General features: G+C 44.8%; 1 protein-coding gene across 1 annotated transcript in view; it reads left to right on the top strand.

The window, feature by feature from the left end:
• CWF19L2 (CWF19 like cell cycle control factor 2) overlaps positions 1–20,148 on the top strand; it is a 1,282,529-nt gene that overhangs the window by 592,316 nt on the left and 670,065 nt on the right. The window contains exon 9 of the mRNA XM_078657031.1: positions 3,720–3,816. Coding sequence (XP_078513157.1) covers positions 3,720–3,816 — 97 coding nt within the window. The remainder of the gene's footprint in view (positions 1–3,719; positions 3,817–20,148) is intronic.

Genomic DNA, 20,148 nt, shown 5'->3' with positions numbered 1-20,148 from the left:
CCCCTGCACCCCTCAGTTATAGAATCTGCATACTCGGGCTGGTTCACGGTTTTTAGGTGGCGGCGGGGGCCCAGGCCAGAGATCAGTCCTCTGCCCAAACCACGCGCAAGACATCATAAAACACCTCCAAACCATGGAAGATGGAAAGTCACCCACCCCTTCCACCGCGACCTCTGAATAACTTAGTTTGTTTGCCAGAAGTACTCAAACTATGCACCACTAGCATATCCTAAGCATGCCAATAGCTTAGTGCACCTGTCACAAGCAATAAGGGTCGACACCTAAAATCTATGCATCTGAGAACAACTATATAGACAGACTCAGCAGCTGAACCCTGACACCTTCTCTTATTAGCAGACTTACCTCAGTCCAGAACCCAGCGAACGACACAGAGCAGAATGTAATAAAGGGGCCCCCCCTCCTTGCCCGGACGCAGGCTTGCAACGGGATACAAGGACCTCGAATTGAGATGTATTGTCTCTTTAGCCCTCCCTATCCATTCCTACCCATAGGAGAGTGACTTCTCTGGAATGCCCCATGCCTCAGCGCTGGGGCCATTCTTGGACTGGAATGTAACCTGTCGGACCTGTTGGCCTTTTATCGTTATTGTTCTTCCTTTTTCCCTCCTCTTTTATTTTCCTTCACAATACAATGGGGGTGGGAGTAGAAGGCAAACTTGAAGCGGGCTGCCCCCATGTCTGGAGATAAATGCAATACAGGACTTATTGAGGCTTTTCTTTACTGGAAAGGGCTCTGGCCTTTACCTTCATGGATCCATTTAGACCCTCCCCTGGCAACTCCAAACCTTACTTACGATCACAACCTTCTGGAGGGAGGTGGGCATCACATGGGATTGGCCCTGTTTATAGACAAATGCTACATCTCTAGCGACCATCTCTTACTCCACTAATGGGCACCAAACCCTGTGTTAAAATCCTTTCCCTTAACTGAAGGGCATCAACGCCCCTAATAAAAGCAGCCAGATCTGGTGTTACCTGCTCAATAAAGACCCGGATATCATATTTCTGCAGGAGATACATCTCCTGCAATCGGACACGCACCGCATGACCCATCCCAGGTACCCAACGCAATATTGGGCATCCTCCTCAACCAAGACTGCTGGGGTTGCAATACTGTGCAAGGTTGGGACAAGTCGAGGTACACTACGGATAGCGACGGATAGGGAGAGGGGATACATTAAAGTCGACATCCAATATTGGGCACAGCCTCTCACCCTCCTCTACATATACGCACCCAACCATGCGCAGTATCTTTTCCTCGGAAACCTTTTGAGAGATCTAGCAACACATGAAGGGAATCAATTAATACTAGGCGGTGATTTTAACTTAGTATGGGACCCAGATCTGGACCATAGCTCTAGCTCTTACCAGGGTGCTGCATTAAAGCAAACCCTCACCAATGTAGGCCTTATAGATGCTTGGCGCTACCGCTCTCGGGATGTGCGAGATTACTCCGATTATTCCTATATACACCGCTCATATTCCTATGTAGATTATGTTTTCCTCTTCCAATGGCTTGTGCGAGACATGATATTTGTCTCTAGGTCCGACATCTCCATCTCCATCTCAGACCACGCTCATCTGGAGCTACTTCTGCGAAGACACACAAACCTAGATCGCCCTACCCCTCGATGGCGACTACCTCCCCATATATTGCGTGACTCTGTAGATGTGACGGAGTTATGGACAGCCATCATAGCTTATTTCACATCCAACGACCTTGGGCGCTCACAGCAGCTCCGGTGACAATGAAGTGAGTCAGCTGCACGTGGACTCAACAGCTGCACTCAGCAGTTGCAATCTCTCTCTCTCTTCCCCACCACCCACCTCCCGCGCCTGCGCTCCGGCAGCGAGCGTAGGTTTTGTTGAACTCTTCCTGTGGGGTAATATTCCACGCTCCTGAAGGGGGGGCGAATCCCATGCTTCCCCCTCGATCATCAACTGGTGTGGCAATGCTCTCATGACGTTTTCACTTATTCTGCTGGGTCTAGTCAGTCACAGCCCTCCTTGCTCCTGGTGACCTATGGGTCACCACTGCTTACAGTTTATGGGCTCCTGCCCAGTCAACACAGCACAAGTACTCCCAGCAGACCCTCAGACGGGGTTGTCGTACAGCTGCTATGGAAGGTAACGGCTCTTATCGCATGCAGTCTCTTCCAATGCAGCCTATCCTGGCACATGGGGTTGCAGTTGCAGTGTTGCATAGGCTTTAGCCCTTCACCGCAATGCAGTCTCTTCCACAGCTGCCCCTCTTGGCACAGCGGAGTCACTGCAACTGTACCAAGCAAGCTTCCGCCTTCCCCATACTGCAATCTTTTCCAAGGCTATCTTTCTGGCGGCCCTCTCCTGGCATACAGGGGCCACCGACTCAGTTCTGCAGGTAGGCGAACTCAGTTCAGTGCAGCAGCCATTTCCTTTGACCTGGAGTCCAGTCGACAGGGTTCTCCACTGGACCTTGCTCCCTCCAAGGCTGTCCTCTTCCTCACAGGGCACACTGGTATTGACAAGCTTGCAGGGGCTTGTGCTCCAGGGCAGGTGGTCTTGCTTTCTCTGTGTGTTGTGTCCTCACGCAGCAGGGAATCTAGCAGGTGTTGCCCCCCTTACAGGCACGCTTGCACTCGGTGTAACACACACTTGTCCAGCGCTGTTACCTTCATGTATTATGCCACCGCAGGCACACATACACTCATCACACACATTCCCTTTGCGTGCACTGCACGGCACTGTGGCTTTTCCTTATTGTGCTACTTGCAGGCGCACACACATCCAGCACACATATTCTCCATGTGCATGCGGAATAAGACTGCATCCTTCATGGACTGTACGCCTTGCAGGTACACATACACTCAGTACATGCACTCACCATGCACCCACTGCACAGCACTACCCTATCCATGTATTATACTCTTCCCAGGCACACATACATTCAGCACAAAGTCACCACTCCTGCGCTGCACAGCACTTTACATCCAACCGATGTAGGCAAAGGGGAGCGTTAAGCATTCAGCAGGAGAATTTTAAAAAGTGAGTGAGGCTGTACCCCTCCCTTACATAACAAGAGTTAAAACGGAACTGTTCACTCCTGCTCATCATTACACGGGTTGCTATGCTGCCACCAACTGCTTGTGCTTTTTAACTCTTGGTAAAGGCAGCAGCCTTTTAACGCTGGCAGGATAGTGCTTTGGGAGCCCCTCCCTTTCCAACAAGACCGCAGTCCATGAGACAAGCCTACGTCATGGCGCACTCGCATGGTCAGTGTTTGCCTATGACAACACAAATCAGCATTAGGGATCCAGACAACAGTACAGTTTGGCACTCAAGGTATGGTTAGACATCCATTACCATGAAGAGGTCTTTGCAGTCCCAACAAGTGTGCTGCAGTGAGGTACAGTATTAATCTGTTGATATTGCTAATGTATGCAGCTTGTTAGTGCTGTAGTTTGAGGCATACACAGTCAAAGGTTGTAGTATGGTTGCTGTTGAAATCTTTTCCATGCACGTCACACATTAAATTCCAAAATGCGTAAATGGTTGCTTGTTATGCACCGTAATTATGCATACGTTCATTCTGATAACATCATGAGTTTTCATTGCTGAATTGAGAGTATGACTAATTCTTTTTCTATAAACTTTTGACTTAACCTGACATCCGTACATTTTGTTTTATTCTTTCTTTCATTTGTGTTGGGCTTTATGTAGGCATGAGTCCGATTCAGAGTCCATTCATGTCCTCAGCGAAGAGGAGCTGAACAAATTGGGAGCCAAGCTTGTCAAGGCAGAGCTGATGGGAAATATGGTAAGTAAGGCTCCTGAAATTTGCTCTATTTTAGTAATCTGCCATGTGCCTTAGCATTTACAGTTACTTCATATTGGTCTCAAAATAGTTGACAAACAGAGAACGTTAATGTATTGTTTTAAATATTTAATAAATACATGGATAAATAACATTATAAGAACATTTAATAATACTGTTTAATGGAGATTTGTTCGCCAGTGGATTAGGAATGCATGTTATTTAACTAAGAAGCAATGACTTAAAAACAAAGGCACACGATATTGCTGGTAACTGGGGACCGCCAGAATGTCAGTTTCCTTTAGAAGAATCATGGCTGTTTACTTCTTATGTCTATATTCGTCAGCTTTATTAGTCAGCTTTATTAGTACCAAAGCATGAAATTGGTATTTATACATGTGAAACTGTATCATTTATATCGTAGGTGTCTGTGTGGTCCCTGTTAGTGCTTTAATGACTTTGTTAGTGTGGAGGGGCTATTTTATTTCAATCTTGGGCAGATCACCCGAAGTTATTCTTAGCAGCCTACCTTTTCAGCGTCTAACATCGGCTGTGGGGGTATCTTCATTCCCCCGTGAAACTGGTACTTTTTTAGAAAATTATATTTTTATTGGTTTATGAGAATGAGAACAGTACAGTGATCATGGCATATTCATGCTTGACCATCCAACAGCACCAGCAAAGCAGCAGCATTCACAGCCGCGTGTACATCAGGCATTTCCAACCCTTATCACAAGAGCTATTTGTGCTCCAGGACAATCATTCCGAGCTAATAGCAAATCTCATCACAATACCATAGTGACGACAGAAATGTCAGGAGAAGTGCTATCAATATGTAATGCTCCATATGACCAATTAAATAACACCTGAGCACCGTGCACCCCGGCACAAAGTACATAACCACAGCAATACGTCCTCTCAAACTCAGTCTGAATTATCATCCAAATATCAAATCTAAATAGGTTTTGGAAGTACAGCTATTTTGTCTGTCAGCATATCACTGCCTGAATGTTTTTCTCTCGATCAAATACCTCTTCCATTTTTTATGCAACCTAAGTGAATTTTCTGAATGAAACATAAGATCTGATAGAGCCATCTAGCTTCAGATTCCTTAGCTTAGAAATATCCCCAGGCGTCAGACTGGAACCGGATTTTTTTTGCACCAGCAGCACCTCTGCGGGCCAGGGGACGGCGCCACACGACCCCGCACTGACGTTCACAAACGTGACGTCAGCGAGGTCATATAAGTCCCTCCCGGCGCGCTGACGTCAGTTTTCCTTCTTTTCCGCATGCAACGCGGATCCGTAGTAAGCGGTTCCTCTGGCCTGTTTTCAGACCCCTTTGGTGCTTCGCGTCTGGAACAGTGTGCGATGCCTTCGGGTTTTAAAATGTGTACCTCCTGTTTGCGGCAAATATCCGCAATGGACCCACACCGTATCTGCTTGTGGTGTCTGGGCAAACACCACGACTTGACGGATTGTGACGCCTGCCAACACCTCAAGCCGAAGTCCCGGTGGGAGCGCCGGATGAAGCTTCTTTCGGCTCGCCTGTCCCAGTTGGAGTCGTCACGGCCCCTGGCCGCCTCTTCGGCAGCGGGTCCCGGTGGCAGTGGGTTCCATTTGCCTCGTCGGTCGCCGTCTGGTTCCAGAGCGCGTCCTCGACCTCGCTTCTGTTGTCGTGGGCACTAGTTCCCTTCCACACCACTATCTTTATCAGTGTCTTGTGCTGTCAATTAAACGTCGGCACCAGCCTTGTGGAGGAGTGTGGCTCACTGATTAGAGCGGCAGACCCTGATGCAGAGGTCTGGCCCGGGACCAGGGTTCAATTCCCGATGCGGCAGGGTCCTGAGCCCAAAAATGTCCACGGACTCGATAATTCTCGCCTCGGTGCCTATTCTAATCATGGGGTCCCACGCTGAAACTCTGGGCAATAGTTGCTTAATCTCCACTACGGCGGCCCACCCGCTGCGGGATGCCTGGCTTTCACCCTGGGGATACCCAGTAGGGGTGATCTCACAGGGAAAAGCCAGGACGGGTTCCCAAGGCAGGCGCCTTGATGCCTTCGGGTGATACGTGCGCTATATAAGTCACAATACATACAATAGATTGAGATGATAATATTGGCTGATCGCCTTCTTTCTGGGGCGATCAGCCAATATTTCTGAACGTTGCTGTTTATTGGCTTTATTAATGGCGGATGCCACCATACTCTGAGAATATCCTCTAGCCAAGAACCGGCCCCTGCTGGCTTGCTGGGCCTGTATGCAGTCCATTTCTGTGCTGCATATTCTCCTAATCCGCAGCATTTCCCCGTAGGGAATGCTATTGATCAAATGAGGCGGATGATGACTAGAGGCATGCAGCACCGTGTTGCCAGCCGTAGATTTTCTATGAAGGTGTGTTTCTAGCCTATTGTTGGAGGTAAAAACCTCCACGTCCAAAAAGATTATGCTTTCCTTGCTCATTGTTGCTGTAAATTGTAAGTTTAAGCTGTAATTATTCAACTCTGAAATGAAATCTTGCGCATCCTGCTCATTGCCCTTCCACACCAAAAACAGGTCGTCAATGAACCTCTACCAACAAAGAACATGTCTGCAGAGTGTGTCGCTGTGCGTTGCTATGAGAACCCGCTCCTCCCACATGCCCATATGAAGACAGCCCCATGGCAACTCCCCATACCTGTTGGAAGATTTGGTTATTGAAAAGAAAGAAGTTATTTTCCAAACATGTGGCAATCATAGACAATAGCATTTTGTTGTGCATACTGAATTGTCTTGGTCTAGTATTCAAATAGAATTCAGCTGCCATTAAACCGTCTCGATTGTGTATACTAGTATACAATGATACCATATCAAGTTAATGATACCATTTCTAAGTTAAGGAATCTGCGGCTAGATGTCTCTATCAGATGTACGAGTTACTTACCTTCGGTAACGATGTATCTGGTAGGGACGTTGTCTAGCCATAGATTCCTTAACGCCCACCCATCCTCCCCGTTCTGCGAGGGCCTTGCCATGTGGGCTTCTCCACTTTGCCTCCTTTCAGTTGGCACTGGTGCTCCAGGGTGCTCAAATTGGTGCCACCATTTTAAGAATTGCCATATGCAGTGCCTCCCTCCAGGTGGCTTCTCTTCCTGTAGAGCGGTGCTTTTTGCTTCGTCTTCACTGGTAGAGTCTTCTTCTTCTTCTCCTGTTGCTTTCCCACCTCCGCCTCTTCCATCAATCTGGAGCTCTTGTCTCCTCTACAGTCGTCGTATTTGGGGATCTGGTGGGCTTTGCTTTGGTCTTCCATTACTATAGGAGAAGTGCCGTTCTTGTACTGATTTCTCGCAGGTCATTGTTGTTCTCCTGTGCTCCGCATTTGTGGACCAACACAGTTCTGCGTTGTAATAACAGGCTACCTTTGCCTGTCAAGATATTCTTCTCTTTTTACTCAGCCTCTGGGGAGGGTCCACGCTTCGCTTTGCGGGGTTGTTTCTCAGAGCGATGCTCTGCCTTTACTTCCTGGTTTGTAAGTAAACAGTGTCTAATACTGTCCTTCATGATGGTGTTATGCATCATCCGATTTCTTTGTTTTACGGATTTTTTCCTCCTTCGCACACTGTTCCCATTCTTTCACAGTTTTGTTGGTGGCTCCGTGTTGTGCCGTGGAAAAAAAAATTCTCTGAAGAAAACTGACGTCAGCGCGCCGGAAGTGACTTATATGACCTCGCTGACGTCACGTCCGTGGACGACATCAGGGCGGCGTCGTGCGACGCTGTCCCCCAGCGCGCAGAGGTGCTGCTGCAAAAATGTTTCCGGATCCATTCTGATGCCTGGGGTAATTCTAAATTCAGGAATCAGCGGCTAGACAACATCTTTCCCAGATACATTGTTATCGAAGGTAAGTAACTCGTACTTTTGGCTTCAAAATACTAACTTTCATTTTGAGCTAGTCCCCATACATCACCTTGACATTCAGGTATTCATATGTACAAATGCTGCACATGGCAGGCTTTGCAATCACATGCCACAAATGCTCACCATAATGCTAAGGAAGCATATAATGTGCCAAAAATGCTCCTTTATAGGTAACACTGTTCCAAAGCTGGACTCCATAACAGCCAGGATGCTCACAATACACGAGTCATGGCCATTAATATGCCAGAGGTGGGCCACCATTATGTATGTCATGGGTAGCCAGAATTTGGCCAGCCGTGCTTCTAATGGTAATGAGACAGAATATTGAGGCCCAAAAATTCGAACTACATGAATATCGAGTGCAAGAATATTGTTGTCAAGGATATCGATTTGAAGGTAAGCAATATCTAAATAAAAAATATATGTAATTTTTATCGTTTGCAAAATATAGTTTAAAATATCGATTTTTTAAATAGTGTTATGTATTTTAGTATATATTTTAAATATATTTGGTGTATTTTTTGTATAAGAATTGTTTGTTTCTAATATGTTACATTTTTAGTAGTTATCAATTTCATTTTAACTACATTTTGCGTTTTTTAGTTCTGTAGCCGGTAGTTGGTTCATTGGGAGATAGGGTGGGAACAAATTTAATTATAACAAATTAATGATAATTTTGTATTTATTAATATTTATTTAATTGAGATTTTATAGTGTTAACTGTGGGAAGTAATGTATTATTAATTCGTTATTAGTTTGTTAATTATTAATGAATTGGTAATTAATTATGGTAATTGTTTTAGGTTCGGGTTTTGGGGTAAAGGGTGGGAAGTAATTTATTTTAAATTAATTAATAAGTTATTAATTAATATTGAAAATTGAATATGGAAATTGTGTGATTAATTTTAGGTACGGGTTGTGGCGTTTATATGGGTAAAGGGTGGGAAGTAATCTATTTTTGATTAATAATTATTTAATTGATAATTAATTTATTGAAAATTAATTATGGGAATTGTGTTATTAATTTTAGGGGCGGGTTGTGGTGTTTATAATGGTAAAGTGTGGGAAGTAATTTGTTTAATAATTAGTTGTTAATTCATATTAATTGAAAATTAATTATGGGAATTGTGTAATGAATTGTAGGTGTGGGTTGTGGGGTTTATAGGAGTAAAGGATCGGAAGTAATTTATGTTTAATAATTAGTTGATTATTGTGTGTGAGTTTTACTTTTATGGGGTAAAGGGTGGAGACTAAATTAATTTTGCTTACTTCATAATTAGTTGTTAAATACTATTAGTTTTTTAATTGAAAATAAGTTTTAATTATCTAATACATTTTTTACATTTTCATTTCAGCTGTGGGTCGTGGGGATTATAGGGGTTAAGTGTGGGAAGCTAATTAAGTTTTAATTTGTTTTTTAATTAATATTTTTTTAATTAGTAATTAAATATGTTGATTATGGAAGTACATTTAGATTTGGGTTGTGAATTGTTGTACTATAGGGCAGGAAATTAAAAAACTAAATTTATGTAATTAATGTTTTTGTAAATATTTTCTAATTAAAAATATTTATTTGTTTAAAAATTATTTTTTCGTTTATATAATATATTTGTAGGCATTTGTCCTATGTATTTAACATTATAATATGTATTTCATTTTTAAAATGTTAATATTAAATCTATTTGTATTTTAATTTTTGAAATATATATTGTATTCATTTATTTATTTAAAACATTTTTTTGTTAATATTTTGTTTGTCTTTAATTTTGAACTGACTGGAGTGGGAACAGTAATTTTTACCCCTCCGCAATCGAACACTTTTCCTATTGTTGCACTCATGTGAGTGGGAATAGTCATTTGTACCCCTCCGCTTTCCAACACTTTCCCTACTGTTGCACTCATTGGAGGAGGAATAGTAATTTTTACCCCTCCGCTATCCAACACTTTCCCTACTGTTGCACTGACTGGAGTGGGAATAGTGAATTTTAACCCTCTGCTATCCAACACATTCCCTTCTGTTGCACCGACTGTAGTGGGAAATGTACGTTTAAAGATGTTTTAATAGTTTAATGTTTTAGTTTATAATATTTTTTTTTTATTACATTTTATGTTATTACTCTGTGTTCATATATATTAAAGGGGGTCCGTGTGCCTCTTGGATGGATCAGACACACGGAAAGGTGGTTCCGGCGTGGCGGTGTCTGCGAGGGAATCCCGCCAACGAGCAACGCGGGCAGTTCGCTGTTTGGAATTGATACAGCTTGATCAGAACGGGAGATGCCCTAAGCATTAAACAGGGTGGATTGCTGGAAATTTATCCCCTCGTGATTGTTTTATGAGTGTTCATGACAACGCCCATTTGGGTGGTTATTCGGGCACTACTAGTCCCAGAATGCAATGGAGGTGATTTACATGCAGATGGTGAAATAAAGGAGGGATTCAACTGGTTGGTGCTTCCTGTCGTCATTTTCACAGATTCCCTGTCTGAAACGCTTAGGCTGAAATAGGAGGTTGTTCGGCGATAAAGGCATATATTAATTAAGTTTATTTGTTAAAATGTATATACAATTTAAAGAAAATACTTTTAATATTTAATATTTATTTTATATATATAAAAATCGATATCTTGTACTACTATATTTTTAACATCTAGATTTATTTCAATATTGTTGTACTAACCTATTTAAGTATAGGGAGTCAATATTTTTGCATTCTATATTTTTACCTCAATATTTTTTCATCTATATTTTTTTCATCTATATCCTCAGGGAAACCTTTTAATATGTCAAAGATGGCTATCAGTATGCACAACTACAAAAAATGCCCCCAAAAATGTCAGAGATGACCATTATTATGCTAGGGCTACAATTATGAAAGGAACAGGGAATTGTGTCAGAAATGAATGTGGTATAATGGGTCGCACATATACTATTGGTGGTCTTTGACACCATACCTAGCTCCCCGTGAGCAGCAATGTTTATCAGGGAGAAAAACAGTGCCAAACAAACATACACCTAATTCTGCACACATGCAAGCTCACGTGAAAATGTAAAGAGTGAAACTTGGAAGTGGTTCTCAGGTCAGGATCCATCCCCCGTTCACCTCAGCTTCTGGGCTAATCATGTACTCATTTCACACACTTTCTCTCTTGCACCTACTAGTCCACACTTAGGTGACTTTGCCTTCAAAGCTAGCATTAGCTTGATAGATGTAGTTAATTTGTACATCCCTCCCCTTTCATGTGTCCCTCATCTTCTGTCTGAAAGAGACCAGTCTTTTCTCTTATTCCTATTCTTAGGGGTCCCTTCTGTTACTTGCACATCTGTCTTGTGTGTATCTCAAGCAGGACCCCCTTGTCCCCATCGACCTCCTATGTGAAGCAGACATTTCATGGGATCCTATTGTCCGGAGGAGCCGATAACCACTGAATAATTGCAGATTAGTTCCTCTGTCAGTTTGTTTTCACATCTCATGTATTGTACTTACATTTCACAGCTATACTTTATTCAGTCAGCCAGGTCCCAACCAGACTTGCTCTTTTTGGTTCCCTTGCACGTAACCAATGAATAGCTACATGCCTTACAGTGAGGACTGCCCTAGTGCTGCAGATTTGCGATTAATCACCTGCTATTTTCTTTCCGGTACCAATCATGACAAGCATCGTCTTAGCATTAGTTCAGGTAGTCCTCCAGTGATTCTTAGTAGGCTGTTACCACCTACCACAATATCTGATCTTTTGGACAGCTCAGTCTCATCTGGAGAAAATTGTCTCCAGCCGTACCAAACTGTGGTCAAGGTGGCAGACCGTTCTGGATAAAAGAAAGCAAATGTTTTAGGTCTAGGCTGGACAGCAGATGTGCTACCTTGAAGAGACGTGTTTAATCTCTATGCTTCAGCCCGCCCACAGGCTTCCCATTTGCTCGCTCCATCTTCTGTCTCATATTCTTTGCCACCTTTTTATTCCTGGCACACATGGTCATTCCTCCTCTTGCGTTTAGCCCTTCCCCCGGAGCTTGGACCAAGTACTTGTAAACATTGTAAATATCGACTGCTCCTGTTTTTACAACCAGTTTAGGACCAACCTTTTTAGGTTTCGCCTGGCGTTTACTGCGCAAGCAGTATCGTGAAGGTGAAAACTTTTGTTTACCAGTATGGAGCTCTCTCCCGCCTCTGTCTTCCATTGGCTAACTCCATAAATGGAGGCTAGCCATTGGAAGACAGATCTGTCCGTCATTGCCAGAGCAGATTCGTGGGCGTTCCCGCGATTTTTTCGCTCTCCGCCCCTTTAACGTCGTCATTGCGGCGGTGGGCGGTTGTTTTTTTTTTTTTCTTCAGAGGTTTGTTTGGTCATTCTGCCGAAGATGGCGCCGGGGCCCGTCGACTTCTCGCATCTCAAGCTGTGGACGACAAAGGTGAGGCGTCCGGGGCAGAAAACTCGCAGCGGGGGCGTCCGGGGCAGAAAGCTCGCAGAGGGGGTCACGAGGTTGCTCCAGATTCCTTTCCGGTCTATTAATGTGGTGTCTGGCGTAGCGAGGCTCAGTGTATTCTATCATGAACGTTATGTGTTCGATCCTGACAGTTGTGCTTGACAAATGCTATAAATAAATAATAGTTAAATTAACGAATGTTCAGCCGTGAGCCTCGGCCTATAGAAAGTATCGGTCAAAGCTCTTCCACATTCATGGTACCTAGCTCTTGGGCTTGTGCGGTGTACACAGAGAAGCAGCTTTGTGACTTCTCGGCGCCCCGGACTTAGCGCACTGAGTTGGGTGAAGGTAAAACAAAATGGTTGACTCAGTCTGGCCCTTGTACCGCAACAGAGCTCTCAGATCAGCTGCGTCAAGCCCTGACTTCCATCAGCACTAGGGTGCGGCTGGGTGTGTGGCCCTAATGCACACCTGGTTTTGTAGCAAATACAATTACTAACCGGGATGTGGAAATCCCTCAAAACCCTTGAGCCCAGAGCCACTGCACCTGGTGCACTATTGCTAGCTACGCTAATCGGGACCGCATCCATCCCTCATGCTAGAGGATTGACTGGTGTGCCTGCATCCACCCAGCCGTAAAGACCTCTCTCTGGTGCCGGACGCTTGAGTTCAAACTTCATTCTGACGATATTAAAAAGGATAAAATGGCCAACGGGTGCATCTGTAATAAGCGGCTGTTTATGTAACATGTAGCACCGGCGTCACTGTTACCCAACCCGGGAAGCATTAAAGGGCTGGAGGGGCCTCGGGCTGCGGATTAGCGCGGCACAGAGAGGGCTCCTTTGTCCCAGCCAGAATGGAGGCACACATCGGAGGGCAGAGATCGATAATCGGATGAGAAGGGATCGGAGTTTCTCACGAGGCGAAGGCTGCTCAAACCTGGAGCACGGGACCCTCCTTGAAGGGGGGCATTGAGACCGAGGGTGTGATGGGGGCCGACACACACCACCAGTGTACCGGCTCGGACTGTGACTACGTGTACCCCCCCTCCTCCCCCCCAGCACTCCCAGGCATCAGCGGAGACATGTCACACACTTCCTAGGGAACCAGCGCGACTAGGTCAGACCAATAGCATACCACAACTACCATAGGGCACAGTCACCTTGGGGCACCAGCTGTACCACGTCACACCTACCCTAGGGAACCAGCGCGACCAGGTCATAACTGTCTGCGGGCGACAAGCTTTAATCACACCTGAAGTGCACCAGCATGACCATGGCAGACATCTGTGTGTGAGGAAAGGATGCATCACAACACCGGGTACCTCTATCACAACACACCTCCCGCAGGGTACAACGTGTACCAGCACACGCCTATCCAGCGATGACCACCTGTGCTCCATCACACCAGACTCACACTGGATGGGTCCAGTGTTACCTCATCAGAGGTGCCTGGACAGGAGCACCACTACGTCAAACCTACCCGGAAGGGACTAGCTGTACCACATCATCCGTGTCCAGAGCGGTCTGCTCGCACCACGTCAGAACTGCTCATAAGACACCCCTGTGCCACATGACACCTGTATGGAAACAACCAGCTGCAGCTCCCCACACCTAGCCCCGGGCCTCGCTGCGCTACTACTTCACACCTATCATATAGGGACCGGCAGTAGCATCCCACACATACTAGAGAGTAGCTATACCACGTCACCGAAGAGACCCACCCATACACGATCCGATCACCTGTACTGTAATGCGTGTGACTTCGGTCAGTGAGAAAGCTTCCATCTGCACGAAGGGCACCATGGGGGAGGGGAGGGGCACCACTTGATTACTAAAAGCGCTAAAAGGCCATACAAATGAAAATGATGCGCTATCATATGTACATGGTAATACTGTAGCATCACATCAGCTCTAGTGCATTAGTTCCACCACTTTAGGGTACATCACACCTTGGTAGAGGCGATTGTCATCATGTATGAAGTACATTGCTTCCTCTAGTGTTACCCTGAAGTGATATTCCTTGCCTTCAGCGAGGTCCGGGTGCACCCATCTATGGGTGGGAAATGTTATGGTTTGGTTGGTGAGTCCTGTATGCAGAGTTGGGTGAGAGCTTTGCATAGTTACGCTGTTGGGAAAAGGGACATTGCTGGGGAATGTATCAGAGGGGGGAGGAGGGGTTTACATGATCAGGGCATGAATCTGCGGGCAGGAAGTGCACTAGGGCTATATTGAGGGGGGTCGCAATGTGTGCGTGCATATAGGTAGCACTGAATTGCAGAGACGACCTCCAACTGTAGCCCATCGAGACATTTATACAGTCAAGTGAAACTGGTATCAGTCAAGGTTGATGAAGTCAGGTTTATTTGTGTGCGAAGCATTGTGGGGGAAGGGCGCTTTGAGAGCGTGCACGCAAGGGCCTGAGAGGGATGAACGGAATCTCATGAGGCCCCCTGGAAGGGTCTTGGAGGGGGACCCCACATTCTATCACGCCACCACCCACCGCTTTCAAGCACCCCCCCCTCTTGCACACTACTCGCAGCATCAGCAGAATTTTCATTGACGCGTCATCCAGTCATCTGGTGTTATTGCTTTACACAATGTGGGTTTAGGTACTCCAAAAGTACACATTGCTTGTATCTGGAGGGATCCCAAGTCTCCGACGTAGGTGTATGACAATATTAAAGATGGCAGTGATCAAAAGTGCCGCCTTTGTGCTCCTGAAAAGTCAATTCTCAATGCACCAAAGAACCTTGTTACTCATCCTTTATCTCTCAAACTTCTCAGTTCCATCTTTCTGAGTCTGCCTCTCTCATCTCTAGCTGTCATTCGTTCACCACCTTTTCAGCTTCACAAATCTTTCCCTCTTAGATAATTTCTACCGCTCAGCAACATATTATGTCCCACTCCTACTTTCACTCAGTGCATATTTGTAAAAGAATAAGTGCTGAAACCCAAAGTTTTCTTCAGAATTCTAGTCTGGTACTATTGAAGGTCAGATTACCAAATACAGAGGCTGCATATTGATTGAACCTCATGCTTGTTTCATCCACCACCATGCAGTCCCAGCTTCTTTATCTCACTCTCACATTTGCGAGAGCTGAAGCTATTGACAATGTAAATGACAATGCCATTTATTTATCTGTTTTCAAAACCAACACATAAATACAAATTTTGTCATTTACAATGCCAATAGCTCTAACTTTTCCAAAGGCGAAACCGTTGCATTGTAAATGCTTGTTCTTTCTTTTTCAGTACTCTACACAGTGCTCTTGCTTTTACCAGCTCCATTTCCTACCTGCCCTCATGCTCCGTCCACAGAAGCTCTTAGTTTTTAATAATATGTTTCATAGACACCTTGTACACTTAAGAATAGATTCCAATAAAGCAGTGATAAAATCACCATCATGTAAGTTAAAACATTGTTGTACAATGACATGTTGAAATACAGCGCAAAAACATAACTCAAACATCAAACTTACAAATATGACCAAGGGAAAAATAAATAAGACAACAGACACTTGTCTATTTTGCTGATACCTCTCCTCCCTTCACATGCCTTGGCATGCCCCTCCCAGCAACGCTGGTTAAGAGCCGGCAAATGTAAAATAAAACGATGCAAGAACATCTTTTTTTTTTACATTTGTTGGCTCTGAGCCAGGCAGTGGGATTACACTTTTCCGCCACTGCGTACGAGTCGCCACTTCTATTTAATGGAATTGGAGCTCTCTTCTGTCCTCCTTCTTACCATAGTCTCCCTTGTGCACATACACACATACCACTAAAATGTATATGCGTGCACATAAATAAATGCATTTCTTAAAAATGTGTTAAAACATGAACAGCAATTGTTTATTTTTTAGCACAGTCTGATGGTATTTGAGCTCTCACTCCGGCTTGCCATAGTGCAAACACAAGCCGATGATATTGCAGTACTTTAAGTGCTCACCAGTTACATTTCACTATGACACATTAATTTTTATCGCTGATCCTGCTTCAGTTAAGGTGTTTTATTCCCCCTTCATTGTTGCTTCCTCCCGCCCTCTCCCGTCATTGCTTGACCATCTCCCCATCACCTCCTCCTTCTCTGCTTGACCCGTCCCTCCACTACCTTCCTTGTTGATCCTGCTTTTATTTTATTTTTTGTTTTTTTTGTTGAATCGCGTGTTCCGTCCCCCATCTTCCCATAGTGCCAAAACCTGCCAATAGTATTGGAGCACCTTAAGTGCTCACCAGTTACAATACATAATGACACATTAATTGTCGTACAAAGGGGGAAGCGTAAGTGATTTTCCCATAATCACAAACTGTTCAGCCGGCCCTAAGATTCAAATCTGGTTCCCCAATTCCTGTCGACAGCTCTGGTTGTTACACCACATCCTTGCTTCACTTCAAAGCGCCTCAACTGTTTCTCATTATCACTTCCACATTTGTTTAGCAAGAGCAAGTCAACACCAAACAAGCATTTGCAAAGTCAGTAGATCTCGGCAATGCCCGAGCTATTGGCTCTGTCAATGTGAATGTCTTTTAGCCATGTTGTCTAGCAGCACATTTACTGTTAAGCATGGCTGAAATTCACTGAAAAAAGTGCTATGATGTGGCCAGCGCAGGCCACATCATAGTGCTTTTTTGTGTTAGGAGGGGCAGGACGATAAACTCAACATGGGGGGCGATCCTGTGATTCTGAGCTTTCAGTGACTTTCAGCCATGCTGAACAGCGGATGTGCTGCTAGACAACATGGCTAAAATACATTCACATTGACAAGGCCAATAGCTTGGGCATTGCTGAGACCTATTGACTTTGCCAATTCTTTTTTTTGTGGTCATATAGGTTAGGTGTAGCTAATTGAACTGAATTATTTTAAGCCTGGTGTTGCTTGATATTTTTCACTTGTATGTACATTTTTTTCCATTCCTTCTCTGTTATTGGATCCACATTTTCCTCAGTCCATTTTTAGGTCGAGCCTGAACTTTGCATGTGCTGCTCTTCGAGCCATGCTGTATTGGAGTATGTACTTGAAGCTCCGCCCATATTTGTCATTGGCTTTTGTCATTGTCCTTCGTAAATGCTGGCTGCTGATTCATTATTAGGCTCGTTAGTCTCTCCTTAGTACCGCCCTATCTATATTTGTAACCTCCCATGAGGACTGGCCCTTTTACTTCCGTTGTTACATGGTACGTCTTTAGTCTGTAAGCACTATTTTTAGGTCTTGCCTGAGCCAGCACACATGCGCTGCTCTGCAAGACTTTAAGTAAGGGTTTTTTAACTTTAAACATACGTGCGTGTGCTTTTTTTTAAAATCACACGTATTGGCCTTTGCGTGCGTCTTGCTAAGAAAGACGGTACAAAAGGGGGTGGTGATGGATGGAGCATCTGAATCAATCAAACACTCACACCCGGTCAAAAGATCTGGGTTTATTCCATCACCATTCTTTAGCCCACTCTGCCACCCCAGTACCGCTTTTGGCCGCCATAAGTTTGGCAGGGTATGCTCAGACGTGAGTCCCTTGCTCACTTTGCCACTGGATTCAAGCAAGCCGGGCTGAAGATGGCTGTAATGCCAGAAACCGGTCCTACGAAGCTTGTTTCCGGTCTAGGGAAGGCATGGCTTGGCAGTTCGGGCTGGACTATTCCCATGAGGCACAGGGTCAGACTGATTTGCATATAGCCATGTCTGAATTGGGGTGGCAGAGTGGGCTAAAGTACGGTGATGGATTAAACTCAGATCTTTTGACTGGGTGTGAGTGGTTGATTGGTTCAGATGCTCTGTCCATTACCACCCCCTTTTGTATTGCTAAGAAAGACAGCACGCAGTTGGCCAAAGGCGGGTGCATGGCCTGCCTTCTTTCTGCCTTGGCCTAGGTTCCGCGGGGCGAGCAGCAGCGCCATCTGTTACCAATTATCTTAATTGGAAAAAGATGGTGGTCACATTGGCTCTGGTGCAAATTTATTTTATCGTGGGTGCACCACGCCTGGGCTTTTTTTTTTTTTTTGACTGACTTGTGACCGGGCATGGAAGCTGTTGATGTTTTCTGCTGTGCGACTGGTGCACAATCGATGAATCCCCCCCACGAATTGTGAAGAATGCAGAATGCACAGTGCACAAACCTGAGCAGCTTCTCCCTTTGCAAATTATGCACAACCCTGTATTGTGAAGAATACAGAATGCACAGTGCACAATCCTTAGAAGCTTCTCCCTTCGCAAATTGTGAACGATCCTGAGCAGTTTTCTTCCTACATAATTGTGCGCAATACTGAGCAACTTCTCTAGACTAAAGTATGTACAGTCCTGAGAAGTGTTCTCCCTACCTAATTGTGCACAATACTGAGCAGGCTTCTTTCGCCATAACAAATTGTGCGAAATTCTGAATACTTTTCACCCATCTAATTGTGCGTATTCCAAAGCAATGTTCTCCCAACCTGTGTACAATCCTGAGTAGTCGGCCCGCTATGTTAGGTTCATAATCCTGAGCAGTGAGCCCGCTATGTTAGGTACACAATCCTGATACATCAGTTTGCTATTTCGTGCACACTCCTGAGCAGTTAACCCCTAGTGCTCAGTGCAGAATTTTGAGCAGTTAGCTCTTGTGGGCAATCCAAGGGTTCTACCTATGTTCAGTGCACCGTCCTGACCAGTGAAGCCCCTCCCCTACTCCGCCCAGCCCCTATGCACAGTCCCTAGCTAGAACGTACTTTCCCGTTCATTGCTGATTCCTTAGAAGCAAATCCTTGCTCTCTCTCTTTCTTTCTCTCTTGCTTTCTCTCTAAATCTCTCTCTCTCCAAATCTCTCTCTCTCTCTCTCTCTAAATATCTCTCTAAATCGCTCTCGCTCTCTAAATCTCACTAAATCACTCTCTAAATCTCTCTCTCTAAATCTCTCTCTAAATCTCTCTCGCTCTCTAAATCTCACTAAATCACTCTCTAAATCGATCTCTCTAAATCGATCTCTCTAAATCTGTCTCTCTAAATCTCTCTCTCAATCTCTCTCTCTCAATCTCTCCCTCGAAATCTCTCGAAATCTCTCTATCTTTAAATCACTCTCTCTCTCTCTCTAAATCTCTCTCTCTAAATCTCTCTCTCGAAATCTTTCTCTCTAAATCTTCTCTCTCTCCAAATCTCTCTCTCTCCAAATCTCCCTCCCTCTAAATCTCCCTCTCCAAATCTCTCTCTCTAATTCTCTAAATGTCTCTCAAAATCTCTCTCTCTAAATCTTTCTCTCTCTCTCTTCCCCCCTCACCCCCCTCTTCTCAATTTTTTCTCCCCCTGTCGGCATTGTCTCACTTTCAAACTCATCCAGAATCTTTTATTATTTTCCAACTAGCGCTTTGAAACCCACCGGGTGGAGTTCGCGCTCACCCACAAGTCCTCTCCCACTACCCCGTTTCCCTCATTCATTTTCTGTAGTAAGCGTTCAGAAGAACCCGCAGAGCTACTAGGCGCTATATAAATGCCATTAAGATCCAGTCAATTAAAGAGGGTTCACTCGGGGTGAGCGTTACTCAGCAGCAAAGCAGGCTGTAGCTCTCTTTCTCTGGCTGTCTCTCCAAATTCTCAGAGTCGCAGGAACTACAATCTCAGAAGTGCAGATTAAGACCGCATAGACACAGACAAGTAAGCACTGGAGAACGCGTCATTGCCTTAAGGTGACGACAGGCTGACAGGAGCTGGACTCAAGGGTCGCTCCTTCGCAGCCACTTTGAGACACTACTGATGCGCAGGTCTGAGGAGTGCTCACCAGTAATGGAAGAAGGAACAAGCATCTGCAATGCAATAGGTCTAAATACACTCCACGTAATACCACACAGTGCCACATAATGATATGCTTCATAATAACATTGCGCTCAATGCAACATACACTCCTACTACCACTCAGTGCCACATAATTACATGCCACATAATTACACTCTACTGAATGCAACATACACTCCACACAACACATAATTTCACGCCACATAATTACACTCTACTGAATGCAACATACACTCCCTTATAATACCACTCAGTGCCAC

Source organism: Lissotriton helveticus, chromosome 8 (genome assembly GCF_964261635.1).
Source record: "Lissotriton helveticus chromosome 8, aLisHel1.1, whole genome shotgun sequence".
Classification (NCBI taxonomy): domain Eukaryota; kingdom Metazoa; phylum Chordata; class Amphibia; order Caudata; family Salamandridae; genus Lissotriton; species Lissotriton helveticus.
Note: the sequence above shows the minus strand (reverse complement) of the source record. Positions and strands in the feature narration are given on the sequence as shown.